Below are 17,252 nucleotides of genomic sequence, written 5' to 3' on the forward strand. Positions count from 1 at the left end.
TTTTACAAATATAAAAGTATTCATATTTATATTCAAATATAAGTATTCATACTTATTTTGGTATGGAATGAATGTATTATAAGATATACTGCGTCCACCACTATCTTGACTTTCACCCATCTTAACATCATGTCAATATTGCTGCCACTACTTTCAGAAAAAAAAGTAATATTGACACATTAAAATGATCAATTTGTACATATATCAAAGATATTTTTTAAACTTTTTAATAATAAAAAAAACTTATTTGCTTATTTGAAAAACTTTGTTTATTTCAGAATGAATATGTATCATAAGATGACCTGTATCCTCCACCATTTTTATGACAGCATCATCATAAGGATTATTTTGATTCCACATTTTCACATTTTATTCTTAGAACTCACAAAAAAAGAACACACACACACACACACACATATATATATATAATTATTTTATTTTTTTAACATAATATAAATGGTAATGTACGTCATTATATTAATATTTCTGCAATGAGAACAACAGACCGGAGGCATAGGCGATTGCATTTTAGGACTTTCCCCTTTCAATCTGTTGATTTCACTTTTAGGGAAAAGTACGGCACTATTTTTGCCTGTTTCAGGTAACATTTGCCATTCATGAGAGCGGATGAATGAAAGGCGATGGGGCTGGAGAGAACTCGGAACAAAGAGGGAGCAGGGGATTGTATGGCTGGATTGTGAATGGAGGAGAACGCATGCATGGAGCAGTATTGGAGGAGAGACTACAGTGTAAGGAAGAGGGCCTTCTCCGCTTACTTTTTCAAAGATGACAGAACTCTTTTGCTCAAGCCGACTTTTGCTGGAGGATTATTTACAGGCAATGGAGTGGAACTGTCCTTTAAAACAACCCTGAGCTTTTTAAGTGCCCCGAGACATGAGAAACAGAGCAGGCTCTCTGACATCAAAGCCTCTGAGAGGGACCCGAGGGCTGACGGATCTTTCTGGAAGCTTGTAAAGAGCTGAATTTCTATAAATAGTTTATAAATTCTGAATGTTGTTTAAAAATTCCCGATAAGAAGGACGTCTTCGGTTTGGACGGGATCATGAAACGTTATCATTATTTGTTGTGGATTCCAGTCATTAACTATAATTATAAGAGAAATGAAGAGAAAATTATGCTCACCGCCCCGTAGACCACCCCTTTCTTGTTAATTGCAAGGTAGTAATTGCTTTGAATCCCCTTGATGGCAACGATGCCCACATCCACAGACTTGATTTCGAGTGTACCTACAAAACAAACGTAAACATATAATTTGCATGACGTCCACATTAAAGCATTGCAGTTTTTAGAGTTTTGGGAATTATGCAAACACTTATTTTACATTAAACAAGGTTCAGTGCTGGTGTCATATGAAACATGTCATTGCATAATGACATAGATTAAATGCAAGCCTAAAATGATAGAACAGGTAACAAATATCAACATGTAAATAGGTAAAGGCATCACAGAAATGACCTCCTTAAACTTTACCCACAATACACCTCTTAACCCCGATGCTACAGTCAGAACTTCTTTATTCCCATACAGATGTACTTATGTTCAAAACTGCTCATTTATAACATGAAAACTCATATTTTGCTGTCTTTGTTAGAGTTTTCAGAGCTGAAAGGCATACTAGGTAGCCAATGGTTCAAACTGTGGTAACCATTACGGTTTTGCCTTTTAAAATACCTGTTTCTGATGCAGAAAAGCTAGTTCATGCATTCATGACCTCTAGACTGGACTATTGTAATGCACTGCTAGGTGGTTGTCCTGCATCTTCAATAAACAAGCTACAGATAGTCCAAAATGCAGCAGCTAGAGTCCTTACCAGGTCAAGAAAATATGATTATATTACCCCAATTTTACAGTCTCTGCACTGGCTACCTGTTAAGTTCCGTATCAGTTACAAAATATTATTACTTGCCTATAAGGCCCTTAATGGGTTAGCTCCTGCGTACCTAACTAGTCTTCTACCACGCTACAATCCATCACGCTCCCTAAGGTCGCAAAATTCTGGACTTTTGGTAGTACCTAGGATATCAAAGTCCACTAAAGGAGGTAGAGCTTTTTCGCATTTGGCTCCCAAACTCTGGAATAGCCTTCCTGATACCGTTCGGGGTTCAGACACACTCTCTCTGTTTAAATCTAGATTAAAGACACATCTCTTTGGCCAAGCATTCAAATAATGCATCTCATAATCTTTTACTGCAGTCATAATCTTTTACTGCAGTTATATCTAATCAAATGCACATTATTATTCTATTATTATTATATATTAGTTTGGGTTAAACAAATAATTTTTGCTTGGTTGGAACAGCAGTTCTGCTGGTTCGTCTGGTCAGAGGAGAACTGGCCCCCCGACTGAGCCTGGTTTCTCCCAAGGTTTTTTCTCCATTCTGTCACCGATGGAGTTTTGGTTCCTTGCCGCTGTCGCCTCTGGCTTGCTTAGTTGGGGACACTTCATTTCTGGCGTTATCGTTGACATGATTGCAAAGATATTATTTAAACTGAGCTGGATGTTGACCACTGAATTCAATGATGAACTGTCTTTAACTGAAAAATTAGTGTTTACTATTGTCATTTTGCATTATTGACACTATTTTCCTAATTAATGCTGTTCAGTTGCTTTGTCACAATCTGTATTGTTAAAAGCGCTATATAAATAAAGGTGACTTTACTTGACTTGACTTAAAAGGCAATTATGTAAACCCATAAAGCCATCACACTTTAGATGGGATTAGTCCCAGACCAAAGCATGTCCTAGTAGCAAACAGGGCTATATGATCCTATGTTGTTTGTGTATGGGGTTAAAAGAGCTTTTGCCTGCAGCTTCTAGCCTTTGACAAACACGAGCAGTTCAGTTTACCTCCCAGCTTAAATGAACTCAGTGCTTTAATCTGCAACTATTCAACAAGACATCAAAACCATAAAACCAAGCCTCAAAAGCAAGCAAGCGGCCTACCAATCCTGCTGAAAAGACCAGCATTAACCAAAGCAGGTGAACCAACATAATCATACTGGTTACTGATGAAATTGAAAAATGGGCAGAAATGGAAATGGATGGGCAGAAATTCTAATCACATAATCTATACAGATAATATTTTTTCCATTGTTTTTGGAGACATTACTTAAATTGCTTTATTTGATGCTATTCTATCACTGTGGTATAATCTATTTCAAATAACATAACCCAGTGTTATTTATTTTAGTATTATTTGTATAGTTTTATTGTATTTATTAAGAGTTTTAATTATTTATTTTTTAGTTTTAATTTTAGTAATTTTGTTATTGTTTTTTAATTTTTCATGTCAGTTAGATGGCCTATTCCAGCAAAAATATATTGCATATCTACTTTCAGAACTATGTGAAACCCTCCATATCTTGGATGCTTTGTAAATGCCTAACATTGACATCAGAGTTTTGTGATGCAGAGGAACTGAATCCACACCTGTGGATCAGGGGCACAAGCAGTGCTACAACAGGAGGATTAAGTGGATCTGAAGGCAGATCCTCCACATGGGCTCAGGTTGCAATCACTAAGAGTAGATGTAAGGAGACCTAGTCATCTATCCTCTCTCCTCCCTCGCCTCAGGTTCATGAACAAGAGCGACAGAATAAAAGGAGGGGCTCAGAGATGGGATCACAGACTTGGTAGGATGAAGGGGGAATCATCTGTGATCAAAGAGCAATAGACTGGACAAAAGCAATTGAAAGGCTTCCCAAAATGACACAGACACATATACATTTTGACCAGAAATCCCAAACATAAGAAACACCTATCATGCAGGCTCACTCATCCCTATGTGCAAACATCATGTCATGTCTACAGTAAATTTGGTGGCTGCTCTTTAAAGCGTGCAATGTCAAAATAAATCCTGAATCGTCTGGCAGAAAGCACCTGTTTGCTTTTGGCTATTTGATGTGGTCTGTCAAAGCAAAACACACAGATTTTTTTTTTTTTTTTACGACTCCCTCACGAGTCCCAGGAGTGTTTCTTCTGTCTGCATTGAAGCCGAAATGCTGGTCCGCAACAAAAGGCTGGATTTACAAAACCAAAACATCTCTAAAGCATTTAAGCAACAGGTCTCACTGCATGCTTTCTTCTTCCACACAATAAACATTTAAGATCTGCCTCTCTTTCATTTCAGATTTCTGCCAAATACCAGTTATTTAATGTGAGAGTTGACCTAAAAGTACAGAGAAACGTTTTAAGGCCAGTGTCTGAAATGCAGTAAGCACTCAAGCACATATTATCTAATCAACATTTTTAAGACATTACCAAGAACAACAGCTGTGCGTGCAACAAGTTACAGTTTAATGTGGCTCATTAAAGTGCGTATGCGCTGTCATGTAAGAGTTCAACAAACCTCTACAGTAGTGGTTCTACGTAATGCAGACCACTTTAACATTAACTGCAGACCACCTAACACCTCAAGTCTGAGAGAAACCCCCAATGACATGAAAACAATTACTTGTGGTTTTGAACCCATAAAATCCTATAACTAATAACTATCAGTTACTGAATAATAATGATCAAAATCAGAAGCCATTTTTCACAAATGATAATTTTTAAATAATTTTTAAAATTATATATATATATATTTATATAATTCTTAATTTTATTTCAGTTTGAATTCTTTTAGTACTTCAACTTCAACTTATTTTATTTCTGTTAATTGTCAAGGAAAGATTTCTAACTTTCATTGAAGTTTTTGGTCTAATATTTATATTTTATTTGATTTCAGTTTTTATTTTATTTTAGATCTAATATTAATAATATTAATCTAATATTGCTACTACAATAATGTACTTGGTTAATAGTTATAAGCTATTTAATTTGCTGTGATTTATTTTAAATCATATTGGTGCTTTTTTTGACAATTCTAAATATATTATTTATTATTCTTTATTTCTTTATTATTTTATTATCAGCCAATTAACTCATCAGTCATTATTATTTTTATATTTTATTTATGCATTATGATTATTTTTTATTATTATTAGCCAGAAAACTTGCCAGCCACTTGGAATCTTTCACGCATCACAGTTTGAGAACTGCCGCTCTACAGACAGCAAAGTCTTGAATCATGAGAGTGTGATTACTTTTAAACAGTTTTCCTGGCAGACCCAATACATCTATATAACAGTGCTCTGCTATTCTGACAAACATGATTTCACCACCTGCATTATTCAAAGCACTAGCCAAGGCATTCTCTTAAAAAAAGAGAGAGAATTTTCTTTTTTTGCGGTGCAACCTAATCCTCACAGTATTCTTGCTTTACTCCCCGTTAGGGCTCGGATTACAAAGACTTAAAAGCCTCTGCGTTTTAACAAGCCCGGCCCCACCTTACTCATACCCTGTCCGTGAGCGGCCATGTGTCTGTGACATTACACTGCCCATGGCCCAATGGTGGTCCAGAGAATCCCACCCGTAGCCTAGCGTGATCTTCCCTCAGTAGACTTGGCTCTTGCCCCAGGCTCTGTAGGTGGCCGGAGTTCAATGTTTTCTTGGCAGGGTGACAGAATTTAGGTTATCACATCTTGTGGTAATTACAAAAAACCCTGCAGCCTCGTATTTGTAGCCTCGTGCAACCTGCATCACCACCAAAGCCTGCGAGAGAGTGAAAGAGACCCCCATCCACTTCAAACGTGTTTGAAAACAACAATTTTTATCAGGCAGATGGACTTTTCCCTAGCAGTGTTCAGATTGGATCGCTTCCAGACGTCAAAATAACAATCTTACTTGCACTCGGAAACACTCAACTGCTTGTCAGCTCTCCACACCAGTGCAAGGACCGAGTCATTTCAAGTCATATATTACCCTAGGGTGCTTAATTGTCCTGGGAACCTTGGACTGCCACGCCTCTGACACGCAAGTCTTTTCAATTAGCCCCCCCGTCTACAGGACCATAAAGGAAAACGGGTCCCCATTAAAAGGCATCTTTGCAGCTGACCCGTCATTGGCTTCTGATGACAGTTACTTGGACCTTTGATCTGAGCACTACAGGCCCCTGGCTCCTGGGCTCAGGAAGATCAGTGGACAGGTCTGGGGGGCAGGTCTCATTATCCCACTCTTCTGGTTATGCTGAAATACACTGCAAAAAATTATTTTCTTTCCAGTACAAAACATTCTTAAATCAAGACATGTTTACTTGAGACACAAAATTACTCTTTATTAAGTCTTGTTTTCTGAAAAATGTATTTAGAAACAAGACAATGGGGTCAGAAAAATAAGCTTAATTCAAAGGGAAAACAGGTTTATTTTTCTTAACCCATTGGCAGATATTTGTTCTTATTATAATCATTAATTCACTTAATTTTGATAATATATTAAGTCTTAGTTTTCTGAAGACAAAGAGTCATTTATCATCTATCTTGATATTTTACAGAAAAACAAGACAAAAATACTGCGTAAGAAAATCATTTTGGATAAACTCAGACTAGAAGGACTGTGAAAGTGTTTGTATGCAGCCCTTTTGAAGATTTGATCACCTCTGCACATTGTTCGCTGGATCGTATGGAGAAATGCAATGTTTTTTTATGCTAATAGCTACAAAACAGATCAGTTGATGATAACCTGAAGTGCCTGATCATGTGCATCCTCCGTCATGTTAAAAACAAAATCCACTTTCTGAAGTGCACAAGATGGTTTACAGAACGCATATGTGGACTCTGCAGACAGACTCAGAATAACAGCTATACTCTTTCAGAGCTGTGTTAAAAGCTTTGTGAAGAAACAATTTTGTTCATTTTTTCAGCACCTCATAAACAGGCTTTCATTGCTGATTTTCCTACTGAAACTTGCTAATAGAGCACAATGCTAACTCACTGGTAAAGAGAGTTGTGCAATCCGTTCTCCTTCACATCCATTGGTTTATCTTCTAATATCTCATAACTCCACTGCACATAGGCTCCATACTCATAGCCTCTATAATAATGGGTTGTTTTGAGATTTATTTACAAACTGATTTAGATAGATGATTTTTTAATGATGTCATTTTTGCCTTTTTATTATCATTATATTGAAAGAAGTGATAAAGATATAATTTTTCTGTGAATAATATTGTGTATTTCACAACATGAGGGTAAATGATGACAAAATTTAAATTTTTGGATGAATTATCCCTTTAAAACTATTTTCACATATTTCATGTTAGTCCAGACCATCAGAGCATGTTAAGTATCATGTTTTTGTTTGACTAACCATCCAGGCATGTGTCAACCACCCTGCATACTGTCAGAGGACTGAAGATTTTGTGCTCAACTAATTTTTGATGACAGACAGATTTATTCAATATTTGCATTGACCGGGCAATGAAACCACTGAAACACTCACAAGCACATACAACCATGCATGCACCACCCCCAAACACCCAGACAACCTTCTGTGGCGACAAACAGATTCCAACCTCCTCCTAAATGTCAAAGCAGACACCCATTTTAATGGGAACCAATGCAAGACCACTCCTGCTCACACAAATTTGACTGGCCAGATGCATCTCTGCTCACATTGGTCCTTGTCTCTCTTCAGTGCTTTGATGCACCAACCGCCACCATCTGTTCAAGCACACATTGCTTAGGAATTCCCCTTGGAGCTTGTGAGAAGATGTGTTTGAGGAAAGCTTCACCATGCTCTCATTTGTCCAGTATTGTAGCATATCAAACACTTGTTTAAACACTGATATATAATATAGGACACTGAAAGACCTTGCAAAGTCGTTCCCTCAGTCTTTCCTGTTCAATGGTTTGATAAGCATAAAGAGAACAACACGTATTTGTAGATATCACAGTTATCAAAAATGTCTGTACCTGGCTTAAAACTGGTTACATCTCAGTCTTACTCCATAAACTGCTCAATGATCAGTAAATGTCTCCTCAGAGCTTACAGTCTCCTGAAAGTACACAATTGTTGTCTCACTGGTTTGTGGGCAAGTGTGCTTTTAGTCACCGTCTGTTGGCAATCAGACAGAACACAGCAGAAAAGAGACAGTGGTGCTTCTCCCCAGAACATCCCATGGCACAAATGGTGCTCTGCTTTAGGTAATGGGGTCAGAGGTTAGGCATACATCTGGTCTTCCACTCCTCCAAGTTAAAATTTCAGCGTGAAAAAAGTGGATCTATTAACTAAATGAAGATATTGAGCTGCTACTACAGAATAGACACGTGTGTTGTGGGTTTAACAGTCTCAAGTGTACTTTTACATCAATTTGAAAACAAGGACTTTAACCTCATTTTACATGTTAAAATGATCTAATACAAATTACGGCACATTCATTTTTAAAATCATACTCCTTTAAGCATGGAGTGCCAAAAAAAACTTCACAACACATACAGTATAACTAATATATGATAATTGTAGATCAATGTGAGCATTAGTTTAAATGTATTAATGTATTATTAATTAGTTATTAAAATAAATGAGACGCTATTTTTAATAATGATTTAAAATATTTGGAACATAAATTACCATTCAAAAGTTGTAATTTTTTATTTATTTACAACATCTTCCAGAAGTTTATTATCTCTCACCAAGGCTGCATTTATTTAGTCAAAAATACAGTAAAAACACTATTGAAAATAACTGTTTTCTATTTTAATATATTTTAAAATGTCATTTATTCCTGTGATGGCTAACACTGATTTTTACAGCATAATTACTCCAGTCTTCAGTGTCACACGATTCTTCAGAAATCATTCTAATATGCTGATTTATTTTTGATCAATTTTGAAAACAGTTGTGCTGCTTAATAGTTTTTTGGGGGGGGATAATTTGATGAATAGAAAGTTCATAAGAACAGCTTTTATTTCAAATAGAAATCTCTTGTAATATGTCTTTATTGTAACTTTTGATCAGTTTAACAGGTAATTGCTGAATAATGGAACACATATAATGGAACAATGGACAACTTATAAGCAAAGATGTCAAAGCTATCAGCATGTTGCATTTTTGAAGGCTGTGCATCTTGTAGTGATATTTAAAATGTCTTGTCAAATCCAGCTCTGTTATTTATGAATCAGAAAGGAGAAAGTCTATGAGGACGTCAAGGTCAAAGAGAATGAAACACTGGCACTAACCTTTTGCACATCAGCTCAATCCTCATAAGTCATTTTTATTACTTGTGTGGTTGGGATTTCCCAGGGGAGCTATAAATGGGCACCGTAACCACAGAAAGCACGCACACACACACACACACACACACACACACTTCTGTGGAGTGCCATCCATGTGGTCAGGGCTGGCAACATGTCATTTAAATTCACACACTGCACATGTTCATTCACACCAGTGAGTCATTTTAAAGCTACATTTGAAAAACGGAATAAACCGATGTTATGATGAACATGCAGTTATATAGAGTATAAATCTGTGATCAAACATCATATGAAAATGATCACTAACTAACAAGGCTGCACAATTATTGTGCCAAAATGTTTTGTTTGCAACACGTTTTTTTGCACTACGACCAATCACAGAGATATTCACTGTATGCATGAATGCAATGACAAAACAAAGGTAGTGTAATGAGTCTATAGGCCTATCAGCAACAACAACTGGTCAAACTGACTGAGAATACTTCACTTCGGTTCATGGTGGCACCAAAATTGATGTTGAAGAAACATCACATGATGCTCAAAAAGAAGGTTAAGTATCAAAGTCAAAAGCATTGTGCGTAATTAAGTTTTTTATGGGGGAATTTTTAGATGTAAATCTAGATGCAGTTTGAAAAGAAAAAAATATTGTATTAATAATAAAAAATAATAATACATTTCTCAATTAGAAATTTTTTAATGTAAGTTTATTTTTTAATAGAAATTAATAATAGCATTTACAAATATGAGACATTTATGATTTTTGTCATAATCGTGCCCTACTAACTAGCATCAATTGATTGTTTTCCATTTTGTCCCAGCATACATGCTGAGAGTGGCTTGCAGTTATCTTGTTATTGTTCCTGATGAAGCATTTAACATCACACCAGGCCCTATAAAGTCATAACAACAATACAGCGCAACACTACCCAGCAGCAGGTCAGTGTCCCACCATGCTAGTTTCTGAGAAACACTTGACAGAATAGCCTTATTCATCTTTCTTTCTCATTAAAATGACAAAACAACTTTTATATGAGGTAAACCGACAGAAGCTGATGGAACGCAGGAGGAAAGACAAGTTATGAATATTAACATTCATTCAAACAAATAATTTCATCCCACAAGGGTTTGTTTGCTTTATAGTTGATAAGGTCCAGCCTAACGCATACAAAGAAACTCAACACCTGAAATAAACCGAGCAATTTATATTCTCTCATGAAGCAAAACAACCTTTTCAAATGACCAAAGCTAATAGGGTTTGGCCTGGAAACACCTCATTAGACCAGCAATAATCTGTATTCTTAATTGAGCCCTATTAGATTACACTGACCCCAAATGGAGTGAGAGACGTATAATGACCGCTGGCCTGACCCTTGTTTGATCTGCTGCCCAAGAGCTGTCATGATGATTGGAAAGACCCCTGCACTTTAGACCTTACGATTCAACCAGTAGTTGAACTCTGATCAGACAAATCCCCTCAGTCACAGCTGTCAAAGACTAATGATCCTCATTAACGATTTCCTCCGGCCATGCCAACACCGCTGAACTACAACACCAGAGGTTTTGCGTTCGTGTCGATACTGACATTTTCATCAGCACCGTGTGATAAATACAAAACAGTTGCACAGAGGAAAGAGAAGGCAAACAAGATTAAAAAAGTTAAAGAAAGATTAAACTCTGGCCGGTCCATGCAAGAGCTTTTGCATCACAGTGAGCTTGTTGTTAAGCTCGTTCAATACACCGAGGACAACTCCGAGTTCGAGAACGGGGTGCCATTTCCAAAAATGTCTTGGGGGAGATGTGACAAAAGTGATACTGAGCTGATGGATTCTGAAAGAAAATCAAACAATATGGGTGGGATAGGATTTCAAGCTGCACATAGACAGATCTTTTGTGGACTTGAAAACTAAAGAAGGTTGGACTTGAGAACTCAAATATGGACAAAGAGACTCTGACTGGGAGTTTAAATCTGGGAAATGTAACAATCTATCATACTTAGGCTCTCTGCAAATATTTTTCCACATCAAATATGCAAAACAAATATTGGCCCTCTCATAAACTACGGGCTTTTGATTTACTGCATGTGTTTACGGGGGTGTAAATGTAAATTTTGCATCAAGATGTGACCTTTTATATGTGCATTGCTGGTAAATAGGCTAGATTAATGTCTCATTAAAACTGTGGAGTTTGGTAAACAAAATACATCTCTTTTTATACTTTGTGCTGTTCCAAAAGTATATTCTGTAACTCTGGCTAAAGTTGGGCTCATCCAAAACAGAAAAACTACTAACCTTGAGTTTAGTCGACTACTAATTTCAACATAATGCAAAGTGTGCTTTTCATAAACATTGACTTTTTTTTTATTATTGAGTCTGACAGGCACAGATATGTGCACAGCCTTTTCCCTCTTGATAAAATTCAGTTCTATTCAAACACTGGGCCTTCAAACACAAAGATAATTGTCAACATGACGTCAGCCTATATATAATGACACGCCGTGCTGTTCATGGGAATATTCTTTTTGTTAACTCGAGAGAAATATTATACCGCAAAGGGACTGGTTCCTTTTAAAATGCCAGTGGCTCCAACTGAAGTAAAATCATTTGAGGATGTTTTGATGTTTCAAGTACATGATGATACATAACATAGCAAGCCACTCATTTCTGCCCTTTTTTATGGGCATTTGCGGCAATAACAATGGTCTCTGATTACAGAATAAATCAAGCAAACACGTCTGTCGTAAACGCCGCACACTAACATTTCACCGTGGTGCTGTTTTAAAGTGAGGGATGCAGGGAGCACTGCTGCTGCCTTGTGGACACCAGAGGCCCTTCAAATTCAATTATAGTGCCCGCAAAAAAGCGCAGGGAAAGGGATGGCAGAGGTCCAATCTGTTTTGGAGAAATTATCCATTCACCAACAAGTGGTTCCCCTTTGCTATGCCTCCCGCAGACATTCCAGGCCATATCCACACTTCAGATATATCAGCACTGAAAAGAGATGTGAATCCCCATTGAGCTCAGTGCATCTGGCTGGAACATTATTACCAGTATGCTTCATGCCTAAGGGTCATTGTGGGAGCTAACAAGGACAGTGCCATTTTCACATGTGGTAAGTGAGTGGCAGGAATCTTTTAACATGTACAGAGATCACTGGCATAGGGATAAGTACAAAAACATGACATATGTTTGTTTTTTTTAACAGGGAAGTACAAAAACGTGGCATGATAGATATAAATTTATAATTTTTTGTATTTATTTTAAATAAATAAAACAATTTATTTTGCAAATGTTAACGTCTACAACACTGGATCTAACAGTGTCCGGCTTTCTGGACAAACTCTTTGATGGTAATTGAAAGCTTTCCAAAACTCTCCAAGCCTGGTCTTGGATTTATTAAGAGACTTTCTGTGCAACACATTTAAGAGGCAGTTCGGCTAATTGAAACACCCACAGCCATGTCTTACGGAGTTCCAGCACACCCTTGTCTAAAAAAGCCAAGCAGCACGCACATGGGACCCATATGTCAAAGCCTTTTTTATTAGCCGCAATGTGTGTGCAACCTACTAACGAAAAAGTGCAGAGGGAGATTTCTGAGAGTGGTGGCCAGGTGCTTCGAGCTCTTTGCCGGGTGTCTGGACATGCCACAAACTGTAAATTGAAGTAAAGTTAAAATTCTTCTGATTATTTAAAGATTATTTATGAATGAACATGATAACACTTTCAACAGAAAAAAGAACCACCTGACATTTGCTCTAATTAATAAAATCTTAAAAGTAAGCCATTTGTTGCAGTGACAAGGGAGTTTCCGCAGCAGTAATAAAGATAACTGATGTACTGCATGATGTTCGGGAGTAACTTCCAACGGTTTGCGCATTTTACAGAAAGGAAAGGCTCCCCTGGTAATTTCAAATTGGTTCCAGGAAACCTGAAACGAATAAATCTGCACTCTGAAAACTAAGGACAATCATTAGAGCTGACTACCTCTCAGCAACGCATGCATAGCCCAACTCCATGCACAGCAGCTCGCGCCCACCAACATCAGGTAAGGTTCATATTATCTGCTGGGTGTTTGACTGCGAAATCAAAGGAGGCATTGCCATTTCTTCTATGGGACCCACATGTGAAAGGAAAAAGTTACTCACTGTACGGATCGTCCTTGCTTTTAGTGCCGTTGACTTTTCCGTTCTTATCGATCCTGAGAAAGAACTTCTGGTAGGAGAAGAGTTTCCTCTTGCGCACGTCCCCCGTGAGGTGGTTGTAGCTGCGCACATGCCGCCCCACCACGGCAGACGACGAGGAGTTGGTGCCCCTCGGGGCACGTACGGCCCTGTGGGCGTCATGGCAGGCCACAGGCAAAGCCGAACACAGGAGCAGGAGCAGCAGCAGCAGGGAAAGGCAGGACAGACGGAACCAGGCTGAGGCACCCTTAGTCACTTTCCATTTGCACATTGTCCTGGAGCTCGGAAGACTGGGAAGAGCCTCACAGAAAGGTACATGCTGAAGAACTGGCTGGGAGAAAGGGTGATACCAGGAGGTAAAGCCCAGTGAAGCGTCCGTGGAGGTCGCGTCTGCTTGTGCTGCTCAGGCTGGATCCGGTCCCCCTCGTGTCCACAAGGAATGTGTCAACATCCATAACTCAAAACACCTCCGTGGGGAACCACTTCACCTCCGCCTGCTCTCCCACGTACAATCCACTGAAGAACCCCTGTTGGACAGGGGGAAACAAGGACAGCAAGAGGCAAGGCAAATGTTCTGGAGAAGAATGGCAAAACGACCCGAATGCAACAGGGCAGTGAATCTGTTCTTGATCAAATGAGAGGAATCCACAGTAGGAAAAAAAAGTGTAATCCCTGCTGTGTCCAGCTTTCTTGCTCTCTCAATGTCCCTCTGATTAAGAGTGTGTTTCCTTTCTGCTCACCACTGAAGTGCTGAGAGGAACCTGAGGTGGAGCAGACTGAGCTCTGACACTCCTCTCACCTAATTTATTTGGTTCAGGGCCCCAGATGTAATCTCTTTAGCTAATAGGGAGACTATGAAAAGCAGTCGGCTTTGAAGATCCGCGTGTGCGCGTGCATGTTTTGCTTGCATGTGTGCGTCAGAATAAGAGGCGACGAGGGGCATTTTTCCTCGCCCCTCTCCTATCCGTCTCACTCTGTTTCTCCCAATTGCCTCACCCACTCTCAGTGTCTCCCTCTGTCTCACTGCCCCTCCCACCCCGTTCCCTCCCATCTGGGCTGGGAGCCCCATGCGTCGGCCGGTACAGGTCTCCTCCGGCTAACTGCTACAGCACCCCCACCACCACCATGGCATGTGTGCCTTATCAGAGACACCTGGAGCTGATTGCCGCTTTTCCCCTCATTCACCGCCATCCTCATTGGTCTTCTGTCCTACGGTAGGAACAACAAGACTCGGATGTACCTGAACTGTTTGTACCTTGAATACACATTCAGAATAAGTTTATAGCAGCTATATAAAGTCTTAGCCATTAAACACCATTTGATGAGCATTTACGACAACAAAATGAGACATCAGTGCTGTCGTGAGAGCTCACCCTGAAAACAATCTTTATCTCGAGTCTGGTGTGTGTGTTGTTTAATTTCCTTTTCATATTGTCCAACAGATTCCGTATCTCCGCTTTTCTCCTCTTGTTCGACATCCCTCTTTGTTTTTCGGTGGAAAAACCGAGCCCAATTCAACTTCTGCCAAGTAAATATCATTCATATCATATCTGGGCACATCTTCAGTCCTAAATTCCAACCTGTAGTGCAGCCGAGAGCCAAGTCAGTTAGTACTTGGTGTGAGAAGCACATTTCTGGAATTACATGACTGGTTTCTAGACATTTCTGTGAGTCCTGACGCAAAAAGTTTATTTATTGAAATTCTCAGGTCATGTTGCAAACTTATTACGTCAAAAGAGCTGTTGGAGTTGCAAAGAAGCGAGCACTTACTGGGGGAGACGCTTACTCATTATGGGTGGGGGGAAGGGCTTCAAAAGAAGAGGGAAAAGAAACATGAGTGCCCAGGGCATTTGAATGCATCCATAAAACAATATGATTTTCTGTTAATATAATGTCAAGAAGTGTAGGAAGTCTCTTCAACGTTTTGCTAACAAACATTTCCAATGTGCTCAGAGAAACAATTAAACTTTTGCCAATTTATAGTTTACTTAGTACCTCATATTGTTTAGCAAAAAGCATTGCTTGGCAAATCATTGTCATTATTTTCTATAGCACAAAGTTCAAAGTACTATTTCTCACATTTTCATCTGCATATTGACATCGAATTGGCAAAGACGTGGGATGCTGTTCTTGCGTATGGTTTTACAACAAAACTTCACTGGCACTGGGTCCCTCTAGTGAGACAAACTTTAACAGCAGGAGAAAACCTGAAACCAAGACTAATCCTCTCCAAAGCTCATGTTTGAAGATGAATGGCTGTTTTCAATCTAAGGTGTCTTTCCTCTCCCTATAACCCTCATGAGCTCCATCTACCTAGTGCTGGTCTAACCCGGTGCCCGGGGTCCTCAGAAGTGTTGGTTTAGCACTTAATCTCACGTCTCCCTGCAAACACCTTGGTCTTATCACACACTTCCTCTGTCAGACATTTCCTGCTAACACTAAGGACAAGGAACCAATCAGGAGAATGGGATCTCTGGGAACTCTGATTATTGCAACACACTTAATTGATTTTTTAAAGAGGAACTCAATGTTCTTCTGGTTTTATAGTGAATGTTGGACCCCCTGGAACAGCTGATGGAAGATAAAAGTACATGGATGACGTTGTGACTTTTCGACCAATTATAGCATTTGCTAATTAACACATTTTAAGGTTTAAATGCCTGTGAATATTATCAAATAATATTAACATTTTATCAGCATTATTTGCTAGTTTCTAACACACCAAATCATATGTTTTCATGTCTGTTGTTTTCCTACAAAGAATGTTTTTATTTTAAATTTTACAGTTATGTTCACTATTTGTTATTTTCTAATAGACCAAATAACATGTTTTTCAGGTTTTTTCTTCAAAATACTGCTTTTATTTTCTCTTTTACAGTTATGTATCTGGGATACTTTGCCTATTAAGAGTATACTTTTATAAATTATAATAATAATATAATTTAAATGTTGTTAAATAATGTTTGGCAGTGTGTCTTACAAGATTTAACTTATTTAAAAAACATACTGAAACTATTTAAGGTTTCATAACTGATATTTTACATGCAAACATACAGTTAACTAAAATAAAAGCAAGAGAACACACATAATGCACATATGACACTTTTTTTTTGATAAATCCTAGATAATTCACAGCAAGGTAGAATAACAACTGCAAGTACAGTTTGAATGGCATGTTTGGCATGCTTTATTACATGTTTCATGGTTATCCCATGAATATTTCACTTATTTGATTCATGGACATTATTTTGATTTCTGCTGAGCAAGTTTCCCTTTTCTTGTCCTCTCAAATAATCATTATCATTTTAAAGTAGAGACTCCGGGGCTACAGACTGCCTTTCACAGAGATAACCTATCTATGGAGGGATTTGTGAAAGGAGCGAATATGAGACAGCCAAAGGATTTTTCCCAGCCAGCCTCTGCCACTGAATGTCCTTCAGTGTTTCTCATTGTTTGCTGCCTCATAAGAGATAGCCAAGAGAGCCTGAGAAAACTAAAAACAGCACTATTTAACGGAATTCAATCTGTCCCAATAGATTTGAATCGCTAACTTACATGTCTGAGTGTAGATTCTATCTGGCTAATGAGGGACCTGAATCCTTCTCTGTTACTTCAAAGGGGGTGAAATTCTACCTTTCTTGCAGCGAGGACCTTTGCCTGGGCTCTCTCTCTCTCTCTCTCAGGTGTGTCACTGTGCAACTAAAAGAGAGGGTTTCAGGCAGCAAACTTCCAAAGGACTGTTTGTTCCTAAGTTCTATGTTGAAAGCTAAATATGGGTAAATATACTGGCCAGTTTCAAAGCCTACATTTATCTTGCTCTCATTTAATCCAAGATTTTCTTAATGATTAATTGACAAGCCAACCACAATATTTAAAAGGAAACTCCAATATGCAGGAATGGCATTGGGCCCCTAAGCTTACTACCAATAAGGTAATATGGTATCTTCCTTCTAAACAGTATGTACTACAAAAATTCACT

At 38.4% G+C, this 17,252-nt stretch overlaps 1 protein-coding gene across 1 annotated transcript in view; it reads right to left on the reverse strand.

Annotated features, from left to right (window-relative positions):
* LOC107591746 (fibroblast growth factor 10-like) overlaps positions 1 to 13,854 on the reverse strand; it is a 15,028-nt gene extending 1,174 nt beyond the window's left edge. The window contains exons 1-2 of the mRNA XM_016280983.1: positions 13,238 to 13,854; positions 1,144 to 1,247 (exon numbers count right to left, since the gene is read on the reverse strand). Of these exons, the coding sequence (XP_016136469.1) occupies positions 1,144 to 1,247; positions 13,238 to 13,544 (411 nt within the window). The 5' untranslated portion in view covers positions 13,545 to 13,854. The remainder of the gene's footprint in view (positions 1 to 1,143; positions 1,248 to 13,237) is intronic.
* Positions 13,855 to 17,252: the final 3,398 nt, after the last annotated feature.

Source organism: Sinocyclocheilus grahami, unplaced genomic scaffold, assembly GCF_001515645.1.
Source record: "Sinocyclocheilus grahami isolate Dianchi unplaced genomic scaffold, SAMN03320097.WGS_v1.1 scaffold145.1, whole genome shotgun sequence".
In the NCBI taxonomy this organism is placed as follows: Eukaryota; Metazoa; Chordata; class Actinopteri; order Cypriniformes; family Cyprinidae; genus Sinocyclocheilus; species Sinocyclocheilus grahami.